This window comes from Gouania willdenowi, chromosome 14, assembly GCF_900634775.1.
Source record: "Gouania willdenowi chromosome 14, fGouWil2.1, whole genome shotgun sequence".
Lineage (NCBI taxonomy): Eukaryota > Metazoa > Chordata > Actinopteri > Blenniiformes > Gobiesocidae > Gouania > Gouania willdenowi.
This window is the reverse complement of record NC_041057.1, coordinates 11,545,170-11,571,626: the sequence shown is the minus strand read 5'-3', so window position 1 is coordinate 11,571,626 and position 26,457 is coordinate 11,545,170. Positions and strand designations below refer to the sequence as shown.

Sequence of the window (26,457 nt, the reverse complement as noted above, 5' to 3'; positions counted from 1 at the left end):
CATCACCACCGGCCATCACTGCTTCATTGTACAGGCTCTGCTTCTACTGCTGCTGGTGGTGATGATGATGATGATGATGAAGATGATGATGATGAGGAGGAGGAAGCTGATGATGTCTTTCTGAGCGAACGCGCTTTACAATGGACGCGATTCCTCTTAGATTAGGTCTGCACGCGCGATGAGAGTCAGTCCTGAGGTAAGGTTTGAAAAACGTTGCTCATTTCTGCGGGTTTTCCGTTTCCCATCGTCTGAACTGGCAGTCACTGGGATTAGCGGGCCTTCACTGGTGTCCGTCCACACTCGGCGTTCCCATTCATTAATAACGATGCGTGGTTTTCGGTTGATGTTTCATAATTGTATTGATCATCTGATCAGATTTGTGTGTAGAAATGCCATCGTGTCTCCGTGTTGAAGAGTCGGAAGTGGGAGAGCTTGGTCCTGGCCTACACCCCTGGAAGATGACGGGGGACGAGCACTGGGAATTGTATTCTTCCTCTCACACACACTATAACACACACTATGCAGCATCCATCACCATATATATACATATTTACCTTCATCCACAGACTTCCTCTGAGATCCCTGCTGTTCTGCTTTATGTGCTGCAGGAGGAAACACATTTTAGTGCACATGATGCATGCATTTGTTTGTGCATATTCCCAGTCAGACTGTGAGCGACCATTACACATTTCCGGACATGCATTGATGGGATTCTGCAGTGATGCTGCTAGACAGAGGATGCTGGTGCAGTGATGGTGAGGAGCATCACTGGCTGATCAGCAGACATCATGATGGAAGGCATTTGTCACACTATTGTCTCAGGGTCAGCAAAGATGCAGGACTGGTGACTGGTCAGGAGTTAATTGTTTATGGATTGTAGAAAGTGGTTCAGAGTCATTGGTTATTGACCTTTTGATATGGTGTTATAAATACTACAGGAATGTACAGTACAACCTGGTTCCAAATTGGTGTGAACAGATTTTATTTTCCTGTTTGAAACATTCAGTATATTTAATTTGTAGACTTTTCACACATTTCTGTGTCCTATACTCGCACTGCTTTTCCATAAGGCTGGACGATATAAACCTCATATCTATATATATACTGTATGTATTTTCCTTTTTCAAAATGGCGATATACGACACAAATCTTAATATTTTTAACTCAATAAAGTCTTACTAGAAAGACAATTCTGGGTTCAATTTTCTGATGGTAAATCCTGTACTGATGCCACACTGTAGTGTGGCTTGTTTATGGCAGGGGTTCCCAACTGGTTTCACACTGGGACCCACATTTTTTGCTACAGTCATTAAATCACGACCCACTTTTTTTTTTTTTTTTAGAATTCAACCAACCAAATTTAGTTTTTCAAAAATAGCTGTTGAATACACACACAATTAAAAAAAAAATATATACATCTATATTGTTTCCTGTGCAACATGCATTTCACAGCATGCTTGGCAAAAAGAAAAGTTTCTTTCAAAATAAAAGACAAGTCCAACATGAGAGACATTAAGTATTTATTCATGTTTGACCAGCTGCCCGTTACCCACCTAATACAGGTCCGCGACCTACTTTTGGGTCCCGACCCACCAGTTGAGAATCGCTGGTTTAGGGGAAGGTCTGGATTAGCATGCACTAACCTAGTGTTTCTCAAATGGGGGTACGCAATGGCACTACATATGGTAGAGAGAGAGTGGAAAATGAACAAATGTAAATATTGTATTAAAAATATGGGTTTTTATAATGTTTATTTTTTGTTAAAAATGGTAATCATTATAATGATGATGTAAATGATCTTAATTTGAACATGAACTGAAAATACAAATGTCAGTCTTGGTCCCACACCAGGCAGGAGTGACTGGAAATGATAAAAAAAAAAAAAAACTATATAAATAATTCTATTCAAGAGACACTACTGTTTCTATTCCACTAATTTACACAATGAGATTATTTTGCTCTATAGCTGTTTTTTCATGGTATTCTGAGCAAAATGTTGTAGTCTGACAAAGGGGGTTCAGAAGTAGTAAGAAAGGGGTACTTAAGCCACAAAAGTTGGAGAACCACTGCACTATTAAATCCATTTAACTGTGCTTTTCATGCTCTTCTGAGAAGTAACAAAAGCATCTAGTCCTAGAACAAGTATTTTATATAAAAAAAATAAGCTATGAAATAGTAATGATATAAAAAAAAATATTGACATAGGCAATATTGTAATTTTCTAAATCGCAAAAATAGAAATCTTGTTATATCTTCAGTCTCGATTTTTTTTTTGCCCTGGCCTGTATACTCTGTCATTTCACATACAGTTTGCATCTCTTCATAGCATCAGTCTTACTGTACCACTGCCATTCATGTTTATGTACTTGTTACTAAATATTACATTTACCATTTCACCGCGACAAATGCCTGCAACAGTCAAATAGCATGTAATGACTTTGTCACATTGGTGGATTATTTTAATTTTCATGCACATACTGTCAGAAATATACATTGGATGAATGGAAATTAATGGAGTAAGCGAAGTTTTCAATGAAAACTAAACCTACTAAACCACACTTATTCTTTTTTTTTTTTTTTTTTTTTTTTTTTTTTGGGGGGGGGGGTTACATTTCTGTAAAATGCAGATTATGATGTGTGATTGGTTCTCATGGAGGGAACACTGTAAATGCAGACACATTTGGGATGGACAAGGCAGACAAGGCAGGATTTTTTATTATTTTTTTTTCTTATACAGAAATAAGGCTGCAGCTATACAATATTTTGGTAATCAAGTATTATTTTGATTATTACATTGATTCATTGGATAAAATATACTTTAGTTTAATTGAAGCACAATTTGAAAATAAAAAAAAAAATAGAAAAAAAGACTGATCACTTAATAACAACCCATTTATTTCATATGCATTACATATGTAACGTGCAAAAAAGAAAAACAAAAAAGGACAGATGCAGACATGGTAAATAAAAGAATAATACACAAAAAAAAAAAAAATAGATTTCTTTATCAAATAAGCGAGGCTTTGAGGCAGATAAAATCCATAAATCATTTTTATAATCAAGGTATTCAAAGAATTGTTTCAGCCCTTTACATTGCAAGGTATTATGTACATTTGGAGTTTAATGAGCTTCTTCTAAACCAGTGGTTCTCAACTGGTCTCACCCTGGGACCCATATTTTGTCAACCAATCAAAGTTAGTTTTTCAAAAGTCGCTGTTTAAAACACACATGTATAATCACTTTTCAAATATAAATCTGTATATTATCCGGTGCAACATGCATTTCACAGCATGCGTGTCAAAAGAAAAGTTTCTTTCTAAATAAAAAAACAAGCCCAACACAATAGACATTAAGTATTAATATGGTTTTGACCAGCTGTCCGTGACCCACCCAGTACAGGTCCACGACCCATCTTTGGGTCCCGACCCACCAGTTGAGAATCACTGTTCTAAGTCTCGATCCTTTGAAAAGTTCTACCCTCTGCCTTTTCCAGTATCATCACAGTTCTGTCCTGACTGGTCTTTCGTCCTCAAGTAAAACAGATTTGAAAAGATTTTTGATTTTATCTAAGATGTAATCCTAAAAGAAGCACATGGGTGCCTCTGCTCTCCAGCCAATGTCACGACACTTTGACCAACCTTACATCACAACTGTACTGCAGTCATTGACAGTGGGGTAATACCCGCATTAGATGAGCTAACCTTTGCTCACTTGGTTACATAAGATGGAATTAACAAAAATAACTAAAAAAAAAGCCCAAACAGATGAAGCCAAAAATGCTCATTGGTTAAGCAGCTCCAAACAGCTCTGTTCAGATATTCAAATGTCTGCACTGTATGTGTGTGGTTTTCTTTTCACTAAATAATGCTCGCAATAAATGTGAAAAGAAGCAAATACGCACTGTAAAAAAAAAAAAAGGTCAGTTTTTGCGGTTACTGCTTTAAATCCTCATTGTCTGCCATACAGCAGTCAACCGTGTGTCTCTGGCTTCCAGTCGACACACTCGGATAAATCTGCCACGAACTGTCATATATGATGTCTGAGGAGTCAAAAGTAGGTCATGGTGCCAGTGTGCTTCATGTGGTAGTATTTATTATCACACATAAGCCCATGGCAGATATTCCAATACAGACGCATCCGCCTTCAGAGCAAGAAAAGAGGAAATAGGTCATTGGATGGGGTTTCACTGCTTCACTCTGTTTAGTTTCTCTCTGAATTGTCTCTGTCTCCCATACATAGAGGCTTTATTTAACCATGCTGCTGCTGGGCTTCATGAGTTCCTTCCGTCTGCTGTACATCAGAGTTTCAGACTGAAGGCCTGCAGGCTGCATTCCATCCTCCATATCATATGATTCATCCACGTCTCCTGTTCGTCACACTTCCCAACATCCCTCAATGTGTTTTCTATAGTTACTGAGGGGTCATGAAGGCAATAGCACACACACATATCTAGAAAACTAGTGAAGGTACTTGAGAAAATGGAAACTACACAATCAAAGCCTTCAGTCCTGACTTCAACCAATAACTTTCTGCTGTATGGCAATGCTGCAGACATTGGTGATGACATATGGTACCAGTAACAAAATGACATCATCTGATTCCAAGTATGTTTGTCAGTTTATATCTTAAAGCTCAAATTCATCATTGATCACAAAACCTTTGGCATGTATATAAATGAGTTCATTACCCCCATTTGGAGTCTGTGTGTAACCAAGTGGGTATAAAACAAACTTTCTTTATGTCTGGTACATTATTTGTTATTTATTCAAAAACAAATCCATCCTATCCACACACAGGAGTGTGTGTGCTTTCTGTGCCATGGTTTGTAGATTAATATTAGGCTTTACATAATCAGGATTTTTGGGCTGATCACAGATCAATATGCTTAAAAAAGAAGATCACCGATCTGATCATATGAGTAGGTATGGGTACCAAATTCAGTACTTTTTTAGGTACTGACTGAATTCCTTGGGTGCTACCTGGTACCGAGTTATTGTAAATCAACAGTACCATGTTACGTTACCTAAACGCATCCTTGTTACTGAGGTGGATGTGAAAAATACATGTCGAGCAGTGTTTTGTGTGAGACCTGGTACGCGTGATCTTAATTTTTAGCAGTGAGCTAAAATGCCTGGCGGACCTCCTCGGAGTCCGCTCCTCATACATTCCACCCTGGAATGTGTTTGGGCCTTAAGGCGGACGACACTGGAAGTCCATCAACAGAGCACAGTGATATTTCCTGATTCTGTGGCATCGCAAAACCGGCTGTTGCTTAAAGTCCGTATTCACAGATGCATATTTTGACCGCTTACTATCAGCCATGTTTACTGATGTTATTACGCTTCCGGCTCTTGCTAGTGCAATGTTGTGTTTAGGTCCTGCATGGGAAATCGCCATTGATACAGGGTAGTATCAAAGGAATTTTGGTACCCATTCCTACTCATATGATCGGATTAGTGATTGTTTTTTTAAACTCATTGATAGCAATGTAACGATTAATCGTAAGGTAGTTAAAAATCGATTCATAGGTATCACGGTTGATATCGATTTTCTGAAGTGTTGGCGGCGGGCGGAGTCTGCTAATACTTTCTTTCTGGCTGCCTTCTACTCTTAAATATGTTAATAAATGATTCATATCCCCTTTAGCACCGAAAGAATGTCTGTAATATTACTTGTAATATTGTAAAAGTCACGTTTTTCTATTAGTTCTGTCTGCTAGCATAGCATCTCTTCTTCACTGCTAGAATATCTGCATGCCAACCGACCACTGTGTTACCAGCGCCCTCTGCTGGTCCAAACAAATATGACGTAAATCAGTGCAATGACGGTTTTTTTTTTAAAGTCCAATTGTTAAGGCACAAAATACATTTTCAGTTGCACTTTTAAAAGAAAAAGAACTATTATGCAGTTTTGCATTGTTTATTATAGAACCAGAATTTAAATTAATAGGCTTCATTTTCATTGGTATTATTCCTTTATTTATTTAATTCAAGATTTATTTTTAGATAAATTGCATTGTTTTGAATAGTTTATCAAGGAATTCTTTTGACAATGAAAAATAAAAGGAAAATAATACAGTATTTTCTAGTTTTTTTCCCCCCAAAAAAATTTGTCTACAGTCCCATTTTGTAAATGAAAAAATCGTGAGAGAATCGTATCGTGAACCCAGTATCGTGAATCGAATCGTATCGGGAGTTGAGTGAATCGTTACATCCCTACTCATTGATCTGTGATCGGCCTAAACATCTTGATGGTGTAAAGCCTAATCGGCATCGTATCAAAAGATAACATTTTGTAAAGAAACAAACACGGCACAGCATGGCCCTTGATCACTGTAAGCAGCAGTTGGCATCTGTCTTCTAGTACCAGATACCATGTTAATAAGTTCTTGGTTGGACATTGTGCTGTATGAACCCGTTACAGACAAATCAAATTCTATCATTCACTTGTAAATTGTTTTCCTGGAGATTTTGCAATGCAAGAGATTAGTAGATGTGTGTTCCGCAAACATAATCCTGGATGCTCCAGGACCTGGGCCAGTTTCAAGTTCTACAGTAGACTTAGAGGTAGTAATACTTTCAGTTGCATGACAGAATGCAGAGTTGTAAATAATCACGATTCACCACAGACTTTCTGTTACATACCAATAACTTATTAAACAAAGGTCTGACATTTAGTGTTGCAAAAGGCTCAGGGGTTAGTATGCGCAATTCATTTTTCTGCGCGCGAAATTGATTTTTGTGTGCATTTTACGGCACAAAACTAACCTTACAGCACGTGTTTGCTGATAGCTCAGAGTGACCTTAGCTTTGCTGAAACAGGTTAAAAAAACATTTTAATTGTATAAAAGACTACTATATACATTTTTATCAAACCATATTATATAGCAGCTGCTACAGAGAGAGCACATTGGTTGTCTTGTTTTAAAAAAGGAGAATTATAAATTCATAGTGATTACACTATAAATGTAGTCGTTTTTAAACATATTTTAAAACAATAATGTGTGTAAAGAACCCTGCCTAGAACCACCTCATTGATTTTTTTTTTTCTGTCACAGCAAATAGCTGATTAACTTGCATTACTGTGTTTAAAATATATACAAAAAATAAATAAAACCATCTGTCATTTGAAATGTGAGCTAACAGACAACAACAGATGTAAATGAGCCTTTTTTTTTTTTTTAAGAACACATTCCTTTTTCTTTTTTTATTATGTGATTGATTGAATGTTTTAATTGTCTCTGCAGCAGAGCCCTCCGTCCAACACAAATGTCTCCATAGGGAGACTAATAAAGACACTTTGACTTTGGCTTTGACATCCAGTTCAGGCTTCATGGTCTGCAGACTATTACCTGTCACAGATGGTTTATAGGTAAACAGGGACATGTTCTTTCTCCTGTGTTTGGTAAATTATTGAACTAGCATTACTTGTCAAGTACAAGTGACCTACTGTTTGTAAGCATAACCAAAAAGTTAGGTTGATGTCCGTCTGTTTGGAATTATGTATTTTTTTTTATTTTTTATTTTTACCCAGACAGACACAGGCGGCTCCATGTGTGATATGATAATCATTATGCTGACACTAGGTTCATTTATTCATTTTTGTATTGCTATTTCATCAGGGATTCTCAACTGGTCTCACCCTGGGACCCGCATTTTGCCGCGGTCATTAAATCGTGACCCACTTTTTTTTTTTTTTTTTTTTGTTAGTATTTAAAAAATAGCTTTTATTAAAAAAAAAAAAAAAAATTAAAACATAAATCCATATATTTTTCTGTGCATCATGTGCCTGTCAAAAGAAAAGTGTCTTTCAAAATAAAAGACAAGTCCATTATGAGAGACAATAAGTATTTATTTATTTTTGACCAGCTGTTTCCGACCCACCCAGTACAGGTCCGCGACCCACTTTTGTGTGTGTGTGTGTGTGTGTGTGTGTGTGTGTGTGTGTGTACAAACAAGTTGTAATGCCAACTTAATGCGCATACAGGAATATTTTTTTTCTAAAATATCATGATGATGACATGATTTGGTTTGACTTGTAGACTGGCACTAATCGTCAGTTCTATTTGCAGGGTGGCAGTTTTGGACCTTTAAATAGGACAAGTTTGTTTTCATTTATGTTATTGATGAGTTTATATATATTTCACATTTTCCTGTGTTGAGTCCTTTGAAACAGTAGTGTCCTAAACGGATGCTGAAAAGAGAACGGCGGAAATTAAGATTTCTTTTAAAAAAAATAATCAGTTGGTGCATTAACTTAAATCTGTGGATTTAAACTAGTGACTGCCTCATCTGTAATCTGCATTTTAAAGCCTTAAGTAAGGTTATGTCAAACACTTTACTGGATTAAAACAGACTCCATCCAACAGATGCTGAGTCATCCTGACAAATTAAGATACAGTTGCACTTTTGTGGATTTTTTTTTTTTTTTAAAGCATCTGTTGGCTTTCCAATAAAGAATAAATGTTGGTACAGTAGGTACCGGCTTTTAGCAAAGCCAACAAAATAAAATGAAACGGGTATGTGAATTTAACCAACACAAAATCATGATCTAAGAAGAACAAAGTTCATTCTGTTTTCCTTCAGCACACAAAGTACTTAAAGTTGACAGTGTTGTAATATTGGTTGCATTGTACACTAAAGGTACAGCTGTTCGCTATAATGTGTACAAGTGTTGTGTTACATTTTTACAGATACCAGGGTAAGGGTTAAACTTCATTTATTTAGCACTAAAGAGGAAAAAAAAAAAAGGCAATGAAATTGTTTATAAATCCCTGTAAAAGTGTAAATAAGCTGTAGCCAAAGGTAAAAGTAACCGATTACAAGTACTCACATTACCAGGGTTGTAACGATTCACTCAACTCCCGATACGATTCGATTCACGATACGATTCTCTCACGATTTATTTTACAAAATGAGACTGTAGACAAATGACGACTGAAAAATATTCATTTTCTTTGAAAAAAAGAAATAAATGCTGTACTATTTTCTTTTATCCTTCATTGTCAAAAGAATCCCTTGATAAACTATGCAAAACAATGCAATTTCATTATAAAATAAATCCTGAATGAAATAAATAAAGAAATAGTACAGATGAAGAATTTAAATTCTGGCTCTACAGTAAACTAGTTCCTTTTCTTTTTAAAAGTGCAACTGAAAAATGTATTTTGTGCCTTAACAATTGGACTTTAAAACAAATCCCATATCAAAGAAATGATATAAATAAACAAACCATGGCTTTTATTCTCTCTGTCACGTTTCTCCCTTTCCTCTCTGAGCTCCTCTTACCTTGGATTTCACATGTTCTTTCTTTCTCACCTCTTTCATTTTGTCTTGGGGAAGCCAAAATGCTTCCACACTTCTGATTTAAAACACGGTGGTGTGTCCTGAATTTCAAATTCTAAATAGATAGCTGTAAAAAAATTAATTAATTAAAAAAATTTTAAAAAATTATAAAAAAGTATCGATGTGAACCGTGACACCTTTGAATCGATTTTTAACTGCTTCACGATTAATCTTTACATCCCTACACTTTACTGTATTTGAGTTGCTTTTATTGGTACTCGTACTTCTTTTTTTTAGTAAATTTCTCTCTCAGTATTCTGCTTGTACTTAAGTACATTTTAAAAGACGTAAAGTAATTACATTTATACACTCATTTATTTCAGATCTTAGTGAATCCGCCCCTCAATCGTTACTGAGTGAATGATTATTTTTGGTTTTAAAATAATAAACGTACATTGTGAAAACTACAAAAAAAAATGGAATGACCAGACAACAATCAAATACATCACATCATAGCCAACCAACCAGATTAAATTAAAATTGAAAAAATTAAATTAATTAAGGCACCGCACCAAAACAGCTTTGAATGGAGGTCATTTTCTCAGTTTTAGAGGTCATAAATGTAGTTATACTTAGAGCCTGAAGATTTTATTATTTTGAAATGAATTCATTGGTGTTGTTTTATTTAAAAAAAATAAATAAACATTGTACATTTTCACAAACCTTTTATTTTATACAGATGCCTTTGTGGAAAATTCCTTTCATTCCAATTGTGCAAGATTTGGTCTCTTCTTTTTAAGTTTATATATGAGATGTTTACTGTATGCAAGTGAACCGTGGCAAGATTTATTACCAACAATAAAGGTGGGGTGTGAAAGTAACTCGTAACTTTTACATTGAGTACTATTTAATTGAGCTACTTTTTACTTGGACTTATGTATTTGACTTACGTGTACTTGTACTTGTACTTGAGTTTCAATCAAGTAACAGTACTATTACTTGAGTAGGATATGTCAGTACTCTTTACACCTCTGGCTGTTGCGTAGTTAGTTTCAGTTGTGGCCAGTATTGAATTTGCGGCAGATCCTTGAGGGTACTGTACTGGTGTTGTGTAATCATCACTTTGTGGGAAAGCAATAGAGGGAGGACTTGACCATGATTAGTTTCATTATTCAGTTTTTTACAGGAAAAGCACAGATTTGTTCACACATCTGCTGATGTCTCACTTTGATTGTCTTTTCTCTCGTCTCCTCCCAGAGCCCGTGTGCTTTATAGAAGAATGAGGAAGAGGAGGAACTGGAAACCTCAGAAGCACCTTGGAAAGTCTTTTGTGAATTCTCAATGAAAGAAGCAGAAGAGCTTCTCTAGTTTTTTCTCTCTCTCAATGGCTAAAAAGGGGCGTACGAAGGGCGAGAAGCCCGAAGCGCTCATCTCTGCCTTACAGGCGGCCAATGAAGATCTCAGGTCTAAGCTAACTGAAATTCAGATAGAGCTACACCAAGAAAAATGCAAGGTACCCTCACACATCAGCTTGTACGAGTGTCGAGACTGTTCTTACTTAAAGTATTTTAAATTTGAATTAAATTGTAAATGTAAAATGACACCTTTGTTCCTATTTTGTGATTAGTGAGAATGTAGAGTATCCTCATTTTTGTTTTCTGTGTATTCTATTATTATTATTATTATTATTATTACAGAATAGATTTTTGTTCGATAACGCCCCCAAATTTAGTCCAATTTTACTGACTAGGGTACCCCAGCATAAAGAGTAATAAGGTGACTCCTTCTATCTTTTGTATCACTTTCACCACTGTTAATAACATTTGAATTACATCAATTAAATGTGTATGCATATTCACTGAATTAGATTAATTTTATATCCCTAATATGTGCCACATTTGCAGAGGGCTTGAATCATTCTTTTAAGTGTATAACAGTCAACAAAAACAATATAATTACATTTATTTTGTAAGTGTAACAGTTATTAATTAATTGGCAAAATAATATTTTAATATCCCCATTCAAACCTAGTCAAACAATGAACATTGCGCCCCCCTGCTGTTAGTCAATACTGACTCCGAGGAGTAATTCTGTCTCCGAGAGGTTATACTGACTCCAAGGGGTTAATTTAAGGATTCCTGACTCCAAAGAATTCAGTTATTGCGTTATTAATTCTTGCAATTAATGCTGCCTGACATATGCAAACGAAAAAATGACATTAAGAACAAATAACTCCCAAATTGTTTGAATATGGAATCATTCTTCTCCTTTCTTCTCCTCCTCTCATCTTTGTTCGTCCATCGTTCCGCTACAAGGTCAGCAAGCTGGAGCGTGACAAAGTGCAGGAGGTGAAACGGGTACGAGAGCAGGAGCAGCACCGTCACACGGCCACGTTGACGGAGCAGCGAGCCAAGTGGCATGAGGAAAAGCAAAAGGAGCTCCAGACACTCAGGGAAAACCTGACTCGGCAGCACGAGCAGGAGCTGGCCCGTCACGCCAAAATAAAAGACCAGGAGAACCAAAGGCTCAAGGCGGCACTGAGTGCCATACGTGACGGCAGTGGGGAGAAGGTGAGCAGATCTACTAGTTCAGATAAAAACTATTTTTGTGGAAGTACACGTTCACCTTCCACATTTCTACCGCAGGTACGTACTGCGTTAACCCTGGAAGCCAAGGAGGATGCACGTCGCTTCTTTGACCAGGAGAGAGTGAAGCTCCTGCAGGAGATAGCAGAGCTGAAATCTGTTAAGAAACAGACTGACGAGGCTCTAGGAAACTTGATTCAGGCTGACAAGATGAAGGCCGGAGATCTACGAGTGGAGCACCAGCAGCACCAGGAGCAGATCTCCAAGATCAAGTGGGACTGTGAGAGGGACATCCGCAGACTGGTAAGATTGTGGACGCAGCACAATTCACAAATAATCTCACAGTTTTTAAAGAATCTTTGCGATGAATTAATTATGCTCTGTAATTAATTAATCTAATCAATCAATTCCTTTTTTAATCTCACCCTAAAAATAGCTGAGAAACGCCCTAAATTAAGGCCGTGGCTACGGGTTCGTTAAACGTATCTGTAGACTGCCACTCTATGATTACGCAGCGCTGCTATTGGCCAGTTTAGGTCACGTGATAGGTGCACCACGTGACTTAAAGTTCTGTGTAGCTCATATTTATTTTTAGCTACCCCGCTAACTCTTTTATTTTTGCCCTAACCCTAACTGTAACTCTATTCCTATCCCTAACTCTGTCCCTAACCCTAAAATGTTTATTTTTGTCGGATATGTATTTTTAAAGGTGTAATTTGCCGTGTTAAAGAAATTTATAATTCTCGTCAGAGCCCTTTTGAAGGTGTCTCGTTCTGAGAACCCCCAACAAACGTGTAGAAACTGTGACAACTCTGATCTTTGTGTGAATGTGGTTCTACTTCCTGTAATAGTGCAGCGTTGTAGGAACTGATTGTATTTTGGTTTGATAGACATTATTGTAAACATCGTTCACCAGAGTGCCATTTTATTTATTTTGAGATGTCCTCAACTTTGAAAACTTTATTCGATGACGTGCACAAGCAAGCAAACCTTAAAACAGCCGTTCACTCCTACAGTATATATTCTCACAAACTGCAGGAAAAACTTGGTCTTTTTTTTAAAATTTATTTCTTCAATCCCAACGGCAGGTTTTAAACTTTCAAAGCAGCTTTTAACTGTTTCACTTAGCGTTGTTCTGTGGGTCCACGTGTTGTGTTGCACTTCTAGTTAACGAGCCGCTGGCTGTGTGTGTGTGTGTGTGTGTGTGTGTGTGTGTGTGTGTGTGTGTGTGTGTGTGTGTGTGTGTGTGTGTGTGTGTTTCTTTTTTAGAACAGAAACTTGAACAGAACTGGGAAGATGGTGTAGGTTGAAGTTTATTAGACAAGTACATATACACCAACAAGACAGTGTATAAACATTGTTACAAGAAAGTTTGTTTTCATTCATTGGTTTTATTGTCTTTCCATCAATACCTGGTGGTTTTATTTAGTAGAAAAAGGTGGTTTTGGGGTTTAGTTACTATTTATTTAGTTACTCTTTAAGCCCCGCCCTCTGCTCAGGCTCCACTTCCTCTTCTGTTTCCACAGGTCCAACCTTTTATGATGCAGGTTCTTTGAATTTCTTCCCCATCTTTGAACGAAACATCTTTCAGCTTTTTTGACAAGCTTTTCTTTTTCTTCTTCTTCTGAGAGAACAGTTCTTGGAGCTTGTCCTTCATCTCATGCAGCTTCTCCACTTGTCGTTGTTCTTCCACCTCCCACTTCTCACTTTCTTCTGCCAGTAGTTCCACTTTCTCCATTACGTTCTTCAGCTCCTCTCGTTGCTCCTGCAGCCTCAGCTCTCTCTGTTCAATCTCCCCTAGCTTCACGCGTGTCTGCAGAAGGCGCTGCTGCAGCTGCTCCTGGTTGTTTCGGTTGTCTTTCTGAAAGCGATGGATGATCTCCTTCAGGATTTTTTGCCGCTGTTTATTTTGATGAAGGTGATGCTCCCTCCACTCTATGTACTGCTGCTCATCCTCCTGCTTTAGCTGTGTTTCATGCAGGAAGAGGGAAATCTCCTGCTGTTGGAGTTTCTCCTGCTGCAGATACTCTTGTTTCTTAATCAGCTCCTGCGGGGGCTCCTGATGTTCCTGCTTGTTCTTAAGCTTCAGCTCCAACTGCTGTAGTTGCTTTTGTTTCAGTTCTATTTTCTGCTCGTCCTCCTGCAGCGAGACAAAGAACTGCTACAGATGGACCTCCTCCTGTTGCAGTTCTTCCTTTCTCTTCCTCTGCTCTACTGCCTAATTGCACAGCCTAAATGTGTACTTTAGTCAATTTTCAAATACCGGTAATAGAAAATACAAATGAAAATAAAACTCCAGGTCTATAAGTTGGCACATTAAAAACACTAATACCACTTTTCTGAGCAATACAATTTTTGAATATCAAACTTGTTGCTTTTTCTCACTTTCAGATAATAATATTTATCCAGTGAGTTTGTTCATTTGTCACTCATGGACTTATTGATTTTGGCTCTGAACCCTGTTATCTTGTCCAGTGTGAATTGGAGACACAGCGTGCTCACAGCATGTTTCAGCTAGCACGGTTCCAGTGTCCGTGCTAGCTGCTACATGTTTAGCATCGAGGGGGTAGCGGAAGCTAGAAGAGCTCCGGTGATCAGAAAACTCTTTCTTGTACAATTTGCACACAACTGGGCTTTTGTTTTCCATCCCGTGTTTTTATAAGCAAAAACTAATGCCAAGCACATCGGTTTCCGGTATTGTATTGTGCATCCGCATTATGGGTATAGTAGGAACTCTTGAAATGAGAAAGGAAGAAAAAAAAGCCATTAGTGGTGTTGTTTCTTTTGTGCACAATTAACATATTAATGTGACAGCCCTAATAATAATAATCAAGTAATGAACAGTTGTTTGGCTTTTGGATACATCAAAGTAACACACCAACCGATACGATTGACCACTTCATGGGTTGACGTCTGTTTTCAGTTTCTCAGAAGTTTTCTCTTGGTCCATTACAGGTGGATGAAATCAAGTCTAAAGATCGCACCATTTTTTCTCTGGAGAGGGAGCTGGAGTCAGCCACGGGCATCCTACAGAAGCTGCAGCTTCAGAAGGATGCGCTGGATGAACAACTGTTTCTAGTCAAAGAATCTGAGTGTGGCTTGGGGAGCCCGAAAAGAGAGATCCCAGGCAGAGCTGGGGACGGGGCAGAGCACTGTGGCAGCCCTGTAAGTACACTGGAATCTCCAATCAGACTGGGTCAGCTTTTATCGGTATCTACTCTTGACATCAGTCTCAGAGAGATGAGCTTGAGGCAGGGGCTGTGTTATATTAATGTCCTACTCATACTAAAGTCTGACGTAAAAATGACTATGTTGTGCGTTCACAGTAGATAGTATGCAAAGATTGAGTATGCAAGAAGTACACAGATGTATACTATATCAGGATATTTATTAAGTATGAATGGTGCACGGGCACACTAGTCATACTCAATCGCCCCATGATGCATTCCGAATGGAATGTAAAATCGTCCTGGGACCGACTACAAGCTAAAAATCAAACATCCTCTTTTCAAAACAAAAGCGTCTCTTCTTGTCTTCCATTTGTGTTTTCTTTTTTACCCTTTTTTAAGTAGGGTTCTTGTTTTGAAGTTAAGCAGAACTTTTGTCAGTGGCACAATGGAATGTCTCTCTGAAAATCTCCGAAATGTCGGCATGAAATGTGTTTTCCATCAGTTTTATGGATCAAATGTCCACATGTTGATATTCTACTTGGCCACTTTCTCGCTTAAAGTGATTTCAGAACTTTCAAAGGTGGCGAATCAATGGAGATATTTAGCCTCAGTGTGTGTCAGGTTTTTGTCGCTGTAGGTTCGAAATGCATCTTGCGAAACTTGGAAAGTATACTTCAGTGGGAACGATCACCATCCTAATCATACGAGTAGACAGTATATACTGATTGAGTGTGTAGTGTATAGTACGTTAGTATGCCATTTCGAACACAGACGGACTTTGTCAGCCAGGCTCATTGGGAAGCAAAGGCTTGGTTGAATACAAAGTAACAGACAAAATGCTGTTGCTTAAACAACGTGCATCATCATTAGTTTTGAAACAGCATTTTGGAAGTAGCTTTTGATGGAACTGATTGTATTATAAACATTTACTTTTGTTGGTTTGTTCCAGGACTTGAGGAGAAATCAAAGACGGATGGCTGACCTCAACTCAACTATCCGTAAACTGGAGGATCGCAACTCACTGCTGGCCGATGAGAGAAATGAACTGGTAATGCTATCAATTATATTATATTATATTATATTACTTATATTACTATATTATATTACTTCCATTTCTTTTCTCTCTATTAGCTGAAGCGCATCCGTGAGACAGAGAAGCAATGCAAACCACTGCTGGACAAAAACAAGTTGCTGGGTAAAAGGAACGATGAAATGAACAAAACCCTTCAGAAGCTAGAAGAGAAACTAAAAAGTCTGGTCAAGGAGAACCTGGAGATGGTCAGCACAGTCACCTAAACATCTTGGTGTACTTTCAGCTGTTGTCGTGACATCTAGGTCTTTTCCTTGTCTTGTGTTATGTGTCCGCAGAAGGAGAGGTTCAGCTCCAATCCCCCACTGAAGAAACTGAAGTCGCTCAACGATCTTGACCAAGCGCACGATGACCAGGAAATAGCCTTTCTCAAGCTTCAAGTTCTCGAACAGCAAAGCATGATTGACGAACTTACGAGAGTATGTCTTTTTAAATCCACCCATCTTTCACACAAGCTTTATCCACAGTAGGAACCCCTTTGTAGATGTAAATCTACCAATACATAGAAAATTTAAGGTATAGGGGTTATTCATGTGAAAAATACCAGCTTGTCCAGTCTAAACATGAAAAATAAAGTCCTACAAAATCATCTTCCATTCTTGCTCCAGATCATTCTTAATGCTGCATTTTATCGCCCTTTATTATTGGCTTTGGCATTCTGACCCTGATTGGAAACGTCAGTTGTAGTCAGGGTCTTTTAATCAACCTATTTGGCAAAATTGGAAGAAGTTACAAATATATCCTTAACAGCCTTATCCACCCTTGTATAAAAGGGTATCATCGCCACTCTCTGAATGACCAATAATGGAAATATATCAGCTTGTAATATCTAATAAATACAGTAACAGTATTGAAACATACAGTATAGTGTAGATATGTGAAACCATAAAATATATGCACAACACTTGTATTGCCACTGCTGAATTATGAACTACAATCAAATAATTACCAGTTTTACACATGTAAGTCAAAATGTTGCTTTTGTTTTCTTTTTTTGCTTCTGTTTTTAGGATAGAGAAAAGCTACTCAGAAAGAAACGACATAAAAGAAGTTCGAGGCCGATAAAGGTGAGCAGAATGTTATGTTACAATGTTTTTTAAACAAATGAATGAACAAAACGGGTGCACACTCTGGTCTTTAGCTATATTTTTATACATTTACCCACCTTTGAATCTAAATGTTGAATTGTAAAAGGCCTGATCAGTTTGAATCAGTGTTGAGCATATCAAGTATGAGAATACAGAAAAATGTATTTGCTATTGCTAGAGTATTGCACATTTACATGTTTGTCATGTCATTTGTATTGACCTTTTTAGAAAATGATTTAAAAAAAAAAAAACATATCTCGTGTCCCGTTCTGATATTGATATCGGATATTGGTCCGATATCAGCTAGAAAACGAATATCGAATTTTAGTGGACTGCATCTAAAATCTTCAATAATGAATTTTTTTATTCAATTTTAGAATACTGTAGATATTATGTTGAAGGTTAAAATGTATGTAACCAATTGGTTAATAATAAATGGGTCAGTTTTTCTCATACCTACTGTTGCTGACTATTGTTCTCTGTTTGAGTAACATCACTTGATCGAACCTTTTCTAACATTCCACACTACAAAATAAGTAATAAAAGTATGTATGATTCATGCTGATATCACATCGGATCCATATCGGTATCGGCCAATACCCAAGGCTGCAATATCGGATATCATACCGGAAGTAAAAAAGTTGTATCCCTAATGGACATTACCTAATCCTTAAGTTTCTCTTGTGAAAGACAATCAATTATTGTTTTCCCGCAGAGGCACATTGTTGTAGACACTTTTTTCGGATACGACGAGGAGTCGATGGACTCTGAGACGTCTTCGGTGGCTTCATTCCGGAATGACAGAACGCCGGCAACTCCTGATGAAGATCTGAATCAGGTGAGAATCTGGATTATTGAATTCATCTAACCTGCACCAGAAGTGTAACCTTAGCCCTGCAGAGTGCTTGTTTCTCAACTACGTTTTAACCTGCTGTGTGTTAAACTAGGGCCTTTCTAACGAGGAGTCTGAGCTGCGTTTCCGTCAGCTGACCAGAGAATATCAAGCCTTGCAGCGAGCCTACGCCCTGCTGCAGGAGCAGAAAGGAGGCGTCCTGGATGCAGAGATGGAAGCAAAGGTAGAAATGAGACTTATAACGTTAAAGGCATCCAGAAGAGATCTGTGTTAGGATGGTTTATAGTGGGATCCAAATTCTTCGCCCAAGTCTTTTTCTGGTATGTGCAACGTCAAAATCAATTCATCGTAAAAAACCTGGTGTCCAAAGAACTGGATGACACGTAGCTAAGCGCTAAAACGTCAGATTGAATAGAATAAAGACTTTCTATGCGAGCGGAAATAAAAAAAGCAGTCTTGATGTGACGAAAACATTAAACGCAAATGCTGATTGGCTGAAATCTCCAAAATGGCGATACCAATATACTGAAGATTATTAAGTGTGTTTGAGGCTAAAAAGTCAAAAGATATGACTGCAAAGACAATTCTAACACAAATGAGTATCCAACTTTGATTATTCACCTTTAAACCTGTCATTCATGTGATGGGTTGTAGATATTTCACTGCAACTGAAATCTGATTTTTTCTTTAGGCTTAGTTTTGTTTTGCATGTCCCAACAGGTAACCTAATACAATTTCTAACTGCGTGACTGATTAACTGAAAGTTACACTAACCTGAAAATCCTATGGTGGTTTTTGTGTCCGTGAACATAGTTCATTATTAAGGTACTGGTACACCAAGCATCAAGGGACAGAGGTGCTCTTATGTATGTACGTAGGGATGAATATTAGTACGTAAAGCTTATTTTTTTAACATAAACCTCAGTTTGAGAAACATGAAAAAATACATTTATTATTTTAAATACAGTATATGGATCATGAAATATTAGTCCATGCAGATAAAGGATGAAACACATAATTCCAAGTGAAAATAATGTTATTTATTTATTGTAAAGAAAGAAAGAAAGAAAGGGAAAATAAAATGTACATAATTAAATAAAAGACTGTTCATTAAATAAGGATTAAATACACATAAATGCACACATTACATTAGGGAAAAAAATATATAAAATAATGCTAATTATAATAATACAAATATACAAATGTACAAATATAATACAGATATATACAACAATCAAAGCTGTTAGGTTAGAGTGATCAATTGTACGGTTTGATAAAAAAAAAAAAATAGCAACAAAGAGCTACTGGGGAGTGTGTCTGTGTAAAAAACAAAAAGCATGTGTATACATTTCAATATATTGTATATACAGTACATATTTATATATTGTGTGTGGAGAAATTGTAATGTGTGCCTTATGAAGAGAGAACAATATGTAAATATATTGTAGATTTTGCAAATATTGGCAATTTTATTTATACTGAGGTGTGTGTGTGCTTGCATTTGTGTGCGTGTTTGTGTGTGCGTGTGTGTGTGTGTGCGTGTGCATGTGTGTGTGAGTGTGCGTGTGTGTGTGCGTGCATTTGTGTGTGTGTGTGTGCGTGTGCATGTGTGTGTGAGTGTGCGTGTGCATGCAAAAGCTGAATTAGGACTTGTTTCTTCGTTAACCTTTCAAAGTCAATGCTACAGATCATTGAGTAGGGAAATGGTACAACCTCTGTGAGAGAGCTCGGATTCTATGTTTTACTCCATATGGAAAGTCACATACGTAATATGTATTTATAATATGTAAGCCACACTATTGTACAGGGTGAGGAACACCTGCAGACAGAGAAATTCCCCCTGCAGAGAGAGACTGGTGCAGTCAGCTCTTCTCTGTGTAAATGAATGTTTTCATATGTCCATAAACTCAACCCTTTTACTGACATGTGCTACACAATATATCCACACTGAGGGGAGGGGGGGAGGGGGGATTTTAATGCAACAAAGGAGTAAAAAAAACCAATGCTTGTTGCTATGATTTAACATAAAGTGAGGAGAATATTATTCTTAAGCAGTATTTGTTGTGTGAGGGTAAATGCCTGTAAAGTCTGCCTTTGTTTGATGGTTTGAAGCTGATGTTCTGGTGGTCATATTATGTTTCAGGCTCAGGAGCACCTCCAGGCAGACGTTCTCAGGTACAAAGCCAAAATAGAGGACTTGGAGAAAGAACTCCACCTGAAAGGACAGGTAGGACCTACAGCTTTGATCTTCCGACTCATTTGATCACCAGGGATACGAAAAAAGAAGTGGAAGAAAATATATCAATTCGAATTGATAATAAAAGATTTGTTGATCACAAAAACTGGCTCCCAAATTTTGTTTTTGAAAGATGTGTCAAATTAGAATACTTTTTTCAATATTGGTGTTATTTTCTAAATTGTAGATATTGTTACTGTAGACAGGGCTGCTTAATGTTGATGTGCTTCACAATGATGATCACTTTTAGATTTACTGACACAAATTAAAATTAATCTTACACACTGTATAACCATATCCCAATACAGTAAGCTGTAACATGGTCGCAACTGGTGGCCCGCAGGCTACATGTGGCCCTCGGCCTAATTTTGTGCGGCCCCCAAAGTAAATTTATGGGTGGAAAAACAACAACAGCAAAATGACTACATAAACATATAGAAGTACATAAAAATACACAAAAGGTTATCAAAACGACAGAAAAATACAATAAAAGACAACAAAAACACACAGAAGGAAGACAAAATCATTCAGAATTTCAGAAAAATACCCAAACGAATCAGAATACACAGATGGAAAACAAAGATACATCCAAAATACGCAAGAAGTAAACAATATTTCACAATACATACAAATAACAGCAAAAATACATACAAAGTGACTCCAAAAAATATGCAAAAATGACAGAAACACACACAAAACGACAAAAGAAAATACACAACAATGACAGGAAAATATACTATATGTGGCCCCCACTGTGATGAAAGTGGGTCATCTCTAATTTATAACCGAACAGTTGTAAACATAAAACTAGTAAGCCATGCAGATAAACGTATCTTCTCTTTTTATTGTGATTATTAAAGTGATGAACGTTAAAATCTTCTTTTTTCCACCTCACTTATCAGGACTCCAAATGGGTTGAAGAGAAGCAGCTGTTTTTACGAAGAAATCAAGAATTATTAGAAAAGGTAGAGACGAGTTGGACGTTTCTGACTATAGTTCAGTGGTCGACGGTTGAGCCGAAGATTATAAGCTTAAACGGTGCCTGTTCCTCTTTTCTGTCCGCAGGTGGAAAAGCTGGAGTCTGACAACAGTCGACTTCAGCAGGAGCTTCAAGACTCCAGGGATCAAAATGAACTGCTGGAGTTTAGGATATTAGAGCTGGAGGTGAGTCAAAAAAACAACGTCTCACTTCAGCTTAAGCACGAGTCAGTAGATGCATGTGAAGCCTGAAGCTGCCATCTAGTGATCATAGAGACGTCGTGCTCTGCTAAAACTTTGCACTAAAAACCTTTCCAATGCCTGATTTTCATTACGTCTGTGTTTGTTTTCAGGAGCGTGAGCGAAGATCTCCTCCTTTCAACCATCTAAGGATGCATCCTTTCTCAGAGGGCATCAGTGCTTTGCAGATATACTGTATGAAGGAGGGGGTCAAGGTGAGAAAAACTTCATCTTTTGTTTTTATTTGGCAAATTAAGACAACGACGGAAGTAAATATTGTATATTTTTTAACCTTTTTTTTTTTTTTTTTTTTCACTTGATAGGATGTGTGCATACCAGATCTTATCAAACTGCTGGATATCCTTGGAGACAATGGGGTAAATATTAAAACAAAGCAGGGTTGGGGTCAATTATAATTGTATAATGAATTACAGTTATGGTGTAGCTATAATTGTAGCTGTTGTAATTGTATTTAAATTGTTTATGACTTCAGATAAATGACTTTGTAATTGTAGTTACCATAAAAAATGCTCTAAAAATTGTAATTATAATTTTACGCTAAACTGGGGATGTTACAGTTTGACACACATGCACTTAACAATTATTCAAATGTGTTTCATATCAAGCTTTTTAAAAACATATTAAAAACTATATTTTCATTGATTAAGAAGCCTAACAAGATAATCAATAGATGGGAAGGAAATTAGATGATAGATATTAGCATTATCATAAGACAAGCTAACAGAAAGCTAACACAAGAGGAAGGTTAACTTGTATTAGGTTATTTATTTCATGCTCAGTAAGTGTCATTAATTGTAATTGAACTTGAGTAATTGAGAACATATATGTAATTGACTTTCTGAGGATTAAAAAAATAATTGTAGTTTAATTCTAATTGGGAAAAAAAAATGTTGGTAACTGTAATCATAATTGAATTGTAATTGAACATGGGTAATTGGAAACGTAATTGTAACTGAAAAACGTAATTGACCCCAACCCTGAAACAAAGCATCAGTTTATGAAATATACAGTGGGAATAAAGGCGACACCCGTGTTCATATTGTTTTTATTCCTTTTGTGTTCTTTAATGTAGAATTTGAGGAACGAGGAACAGGTAGCCATCATTCAGGCCAGCACGGTTCTATCACTAGCTGAGAAGGTAAACAAACGGATGACTGTACTGATAGTTCAGATAAGATGGAGGTATTTTTACACTCACGTTACACTTTCTGCTGCCCTCTAGTGGATTCAACAGATCGAAGGGACAGAAGCGGCGCTGCACCAGAAAATGATGGACCTGGAGATAGAGATGGTGAGGGACACAAGTGGAAGTCACTCGTGATTGTTTTTAATAGAAATAAAGCAGCTTGTAGTACCATTCCACATGCACAGACTAAGCCTGTAGACGAAACGCTAACACGTTGTTTACATTTATAATGTATATCACATTTTATGATAAATTCCCAGTTCAAAAACGTTCTTCTCCCACTTTGTTTTCAATGTGCAGGAGATGTTTTGCAAGCAGAAAGGATATTTAGAGGAGGAGCTGGACTACAGAAAACAGGCCCTGGACCAGGCCTACATGGTCAGTAATCTACTTTATTTACCTGTATTACGTTTTTCATTTTTCCTGTAAATTTATTCAAAGAAACTTGAGAAGGTCAAAGATCGCGGCATGCATTCATTTATTGTTGCACATATTTGTATGAGGGATAGCATGCTAAGCTAACAACGCTCATCTTTTCTTATTTCTGCAGCAAATCCAAGAGTTAGAAGCAACTTTATACAACGCCTTGCAGCAAGACAAGGTTTGTCAACTGTTTTTCTGCGACACAGAGCATCCACCTATGTATTTAAAGCTGCAGTATGTAGAACATGTGAGACTGGAATGGAAATAACCACGCTAAAATTGACGTTGACTCTTGTCGCAAAATTTTGGTGACTTTCCAACTCCTCTTACAGACTTTTTTTCTGAGAAGCGGCTAGCGTTTGTTATGTTATGCGCGTCCAATAGATCCATTAATGGCCCACGTCACGAGTGAGTGCAAAAACAGGAAACGCCGCTGGCTAAAGCCTAGATATATATAAACACTAAATGATGCAAGCGGGCTTCGCCAGCATAGCTCAACGGCGTCCATCTTACCTCAGACAACTGACGTTCTGACGTTCTGTCTATTGGATGTGAAGGTGCATCATCTTTTGTCAAGCAGCCAATGGTAACACCCGAAACAGCTCATGGAATACTTCTGTAGAAGATCTCTGATTGGCGGAAAAAGAGCGTCCTGCATCTTGATTTCCAAAGCTTGAATACAGAGCCAAGAGAAGGCACAGAGGTCCAGTGTCCTGTCAGAACATTTTGAATTACTATATGCTTGAAGGTTATTGTGTATTTTTTTGACCAAATGACATCAAAAAACGTACATACTGCAGCTTTAATCTGATCACAGGTTTGTAAAGGAAACTGGAATATGAAGAGGTAGTAATTGTTTATCAATGACTTATTAAACAGGTGATAAAGTACGGCGAGCCTTTGGATGAGCTGCAGAAAGACGAGCTGAGAAATGCCGTGGAGAAGCTGAGGAGGCAGATGCTGAGAAAGAGTCGCGAGTACGACTGCCAGATCCTTCAGGAGAGGATGGAGCTGCTGCACCAAGCCCACCAGGTGGGCTCAGCCAGGCTGTCATTAATGTGTTGATCTCTTTAAATACTTTAACTAAGAGGCTTTGAATGATGATGGTTTTTGTTTTTTTAATTGCAGAGAATCCGGGACCTTGAAGATAAGACAGAAATCCAGAGGAGGCAGATTAAAGATCTGGAGGAAAAGGTAATAAACGTGTGAGACGTCAGTAGATGAAGTTATTTTAAACATTTTGTGTTGTGACTAAAACATATACATTCCAGAAGGAAAATATAAAGATGGGAATTTAAATTGCTCCACTCTTCTCATATTGTGAACTTCCTGTCTCTTTCTGTTACTAATACATGTCCAATCAACATCTAACGCCTTTCCTGTCTTTGTCCCTTCTTTCTTTTCTTTTTACAGTTTCTCTTTCTCTTCTTGTTCTTTTCTCTTGCCTTTATTCTTTGGCCTTGAAGCCATCAGTGTGTCCTGTAGCAGAGGTGAGTCCTGTTGTTTACCTGAATCATTATCATCCTTTATCAATACTTTTGTCTTTATTTGCAGCAGAATAGTGGTGTCAGAATTAGTTTTAGTTCATGTGCAGAATATGGAAGTTATATTTCCTTGATTTTGTGACTAATTAGAATTTAATTTGGTGGAAATTTTGTGTAATAAATAAAGAAAAATTGCAGGAATTTGAAAAAATTGAGGTTAAAAAAAATTGGGGTTAAAAATGACTGCCGTCATGTGATGTAATGATGTGTTTTTTTTTTTATATCTTTGTCATTTTTACTTTCTCTGGTTGGCCGAAATAGTGTCAAACTCAAGGCCCGGGGGGGGCAAATCCGGCCCTTCAGAGCATCTAATTTGGGCCACAAGAGAAAGTAAAAATGACTGTGAAAATATGTATCATCGTGTAAATTACTAAATAATTCAATCATAGATATCCCAGCACTTCCAAATACACATGGACACAAATTTACAAATTTCCCAGACATATATCACTTGATGACAGTAATTTTTTTCATCTCAAATTGATAAAAAAAAATTTAAAAAAACTAAATGTTTTCTTCCTTAAATTATTCTTCTAAATTAAATAACAACTGTTCATAATATCAAGAAAATGTAAGTGAATTTAAGTTTAAGGTCACTTAATGTTTGGATATTGTCTGACTCATATATACAGTACCTTATATGTAAATCATACCTGAAAGTGCAAACTCGGGCACATTAATATTGAAATAGCTCTTTTTCCCACCTAAAATTTGTGGCCCACTTGAGATCAAACTGGTCAGTATTTGACCCCTGAACTAAAATGAGGTTGACCTCCCTGGTCAAAATGGGTGGATTCGGCCCCCGGGCCTTGAATTTGACACGTGCCATATGTGCTGTCTGTACATATTGTATATTTTTGCACATAAAATTATCCACTTTTTCTATTTTTATAATTGCACATTTTGTTTTTATTGAATAAGTTAGCATTAGGGCTGAGCAATATGGACCAAAACAATCACATCCTGATGTTTTTTCTCAATTAAGTCACTAGAAATGTGATTCTGGGTCAAAGTCACTGCTGCAAAATACCAAAATGTGCACTTTTATGAACAACTATCTGCACTATCTGCCTTTTCCTCTCTTCAGACAGCACATGTGAGTGAGTTCTTTGTCTCTCTCGTTCATTTTCAGGCGGCGTGTCAACTTGGAGATCTCGTTTGTAACGGCAGTGTTAATTATTTGGGCAAGTGTGAAAAAGTGTGTGTGTGGCAGTGGCTGCTTGTGGTAAAAACATCAGTGACTGCTGTCAGTGTAGGTGGATGTGTTTTTTTTCTGTTTCACACAAAATGTTATTATTATGTGTTATTTTTCGAGACATTGAAAAAAAAAACACCTATAGTTTTCAGGCGTATGCGTATTTGCGAGAACATGCAAATGCTCATTTACTGCAATGATGAGCTTTGACTGATTCAAACCAAAGCCTAGAAGATGTTTTCTCTGCCATGCAGGGTAGTAGTTAGTCATGCATCTTCACTCCACACTCTGCGTTTTGACCTCTTGAATCCGTGCTGATCTTTAGAAAGAACAAAAAGGACGTTCTTCATGAATGCAGCAGGCAGTGAACTCAGGTCCCATGGGTGCAGAGGAGTCAAGCTTTTCAAACTGAACTCTTGGGATAGGTGCACCAATGGAGGGTCAGACTGGTGCTGCTCACATCTGCCACATGTTCAACCCTGGATAAAAGGAAAAGCTGCCCTACAGTGCATGGAAACGGACGTGGGGTGGGGGGGGGGGGGGGGGGGGGCTGCAGGACACTCA

At 37.4% G+C, this 26,457-nt stretch overlaps 1 protein-coding gene across 2 annotated transcripts; it reads left to right on the top strand.

Moving 5' to 3' along the window:
* jakmip2 (janus kinase and microtubule interacting protein 2) lies at window positions 1-26,400 on the top strand. 2 transcript variants are annotated; one of them, XM_028466049.1, is made up of 25 exons: window positions 426-484; window positions 609-755; window positions 10,542-10,797; window positions 11,600-11,854; window positions 11,930-12,172; window positions 14,825-15,034; window positions 15,989-16,087; window positions 16,171-16,317; window positions 16,408-16,548; window positions 17,140-17,196; window positions 17,933-18,055; window positions 18,165-18,293; window positions 20,214-20,297; window positions 21,209-21,271; window positions 21,372-21,470; window positions 21,638-21,739; window positions 21,848-21,901; window positions 22,618-22,683; window positions 22,768-22,836; window positions 23,032-23,109; window positions 23,282-23,332; window positions 24,034-24,186; window positions 24,283-24,348; window positions 24,568-24,644; window positions 25,831-26,400. In XM_028466049.1, the coding sequence occupies exons 3-24, from the start codon at window positions 10,669-10,671 to the stop codon at window positions 24,616-24,618; spliced, it is 2,469 nt and encodes an 822-aa protein (XP_028321850.1). In that variant the 5' UTR covers window positions 426-484; window positions 609-755; window positions 10,542-10,668; the 3' UTR covers window positions 24,619-24,644; window positions 25,831-26,400. The 2 variants fall into 2 exon arrangements, with proteins under 2 accessions (XP_028321849.1, XP_028321850.1); XM_028466048.1 differs by lacking the exons at window positions 426-484; window positions 609-755 and adding an exon at window positions 1-196.
* The last annotated feature ends 57 nt before the right edge of the window (window positions 26,401-26,457 follow it).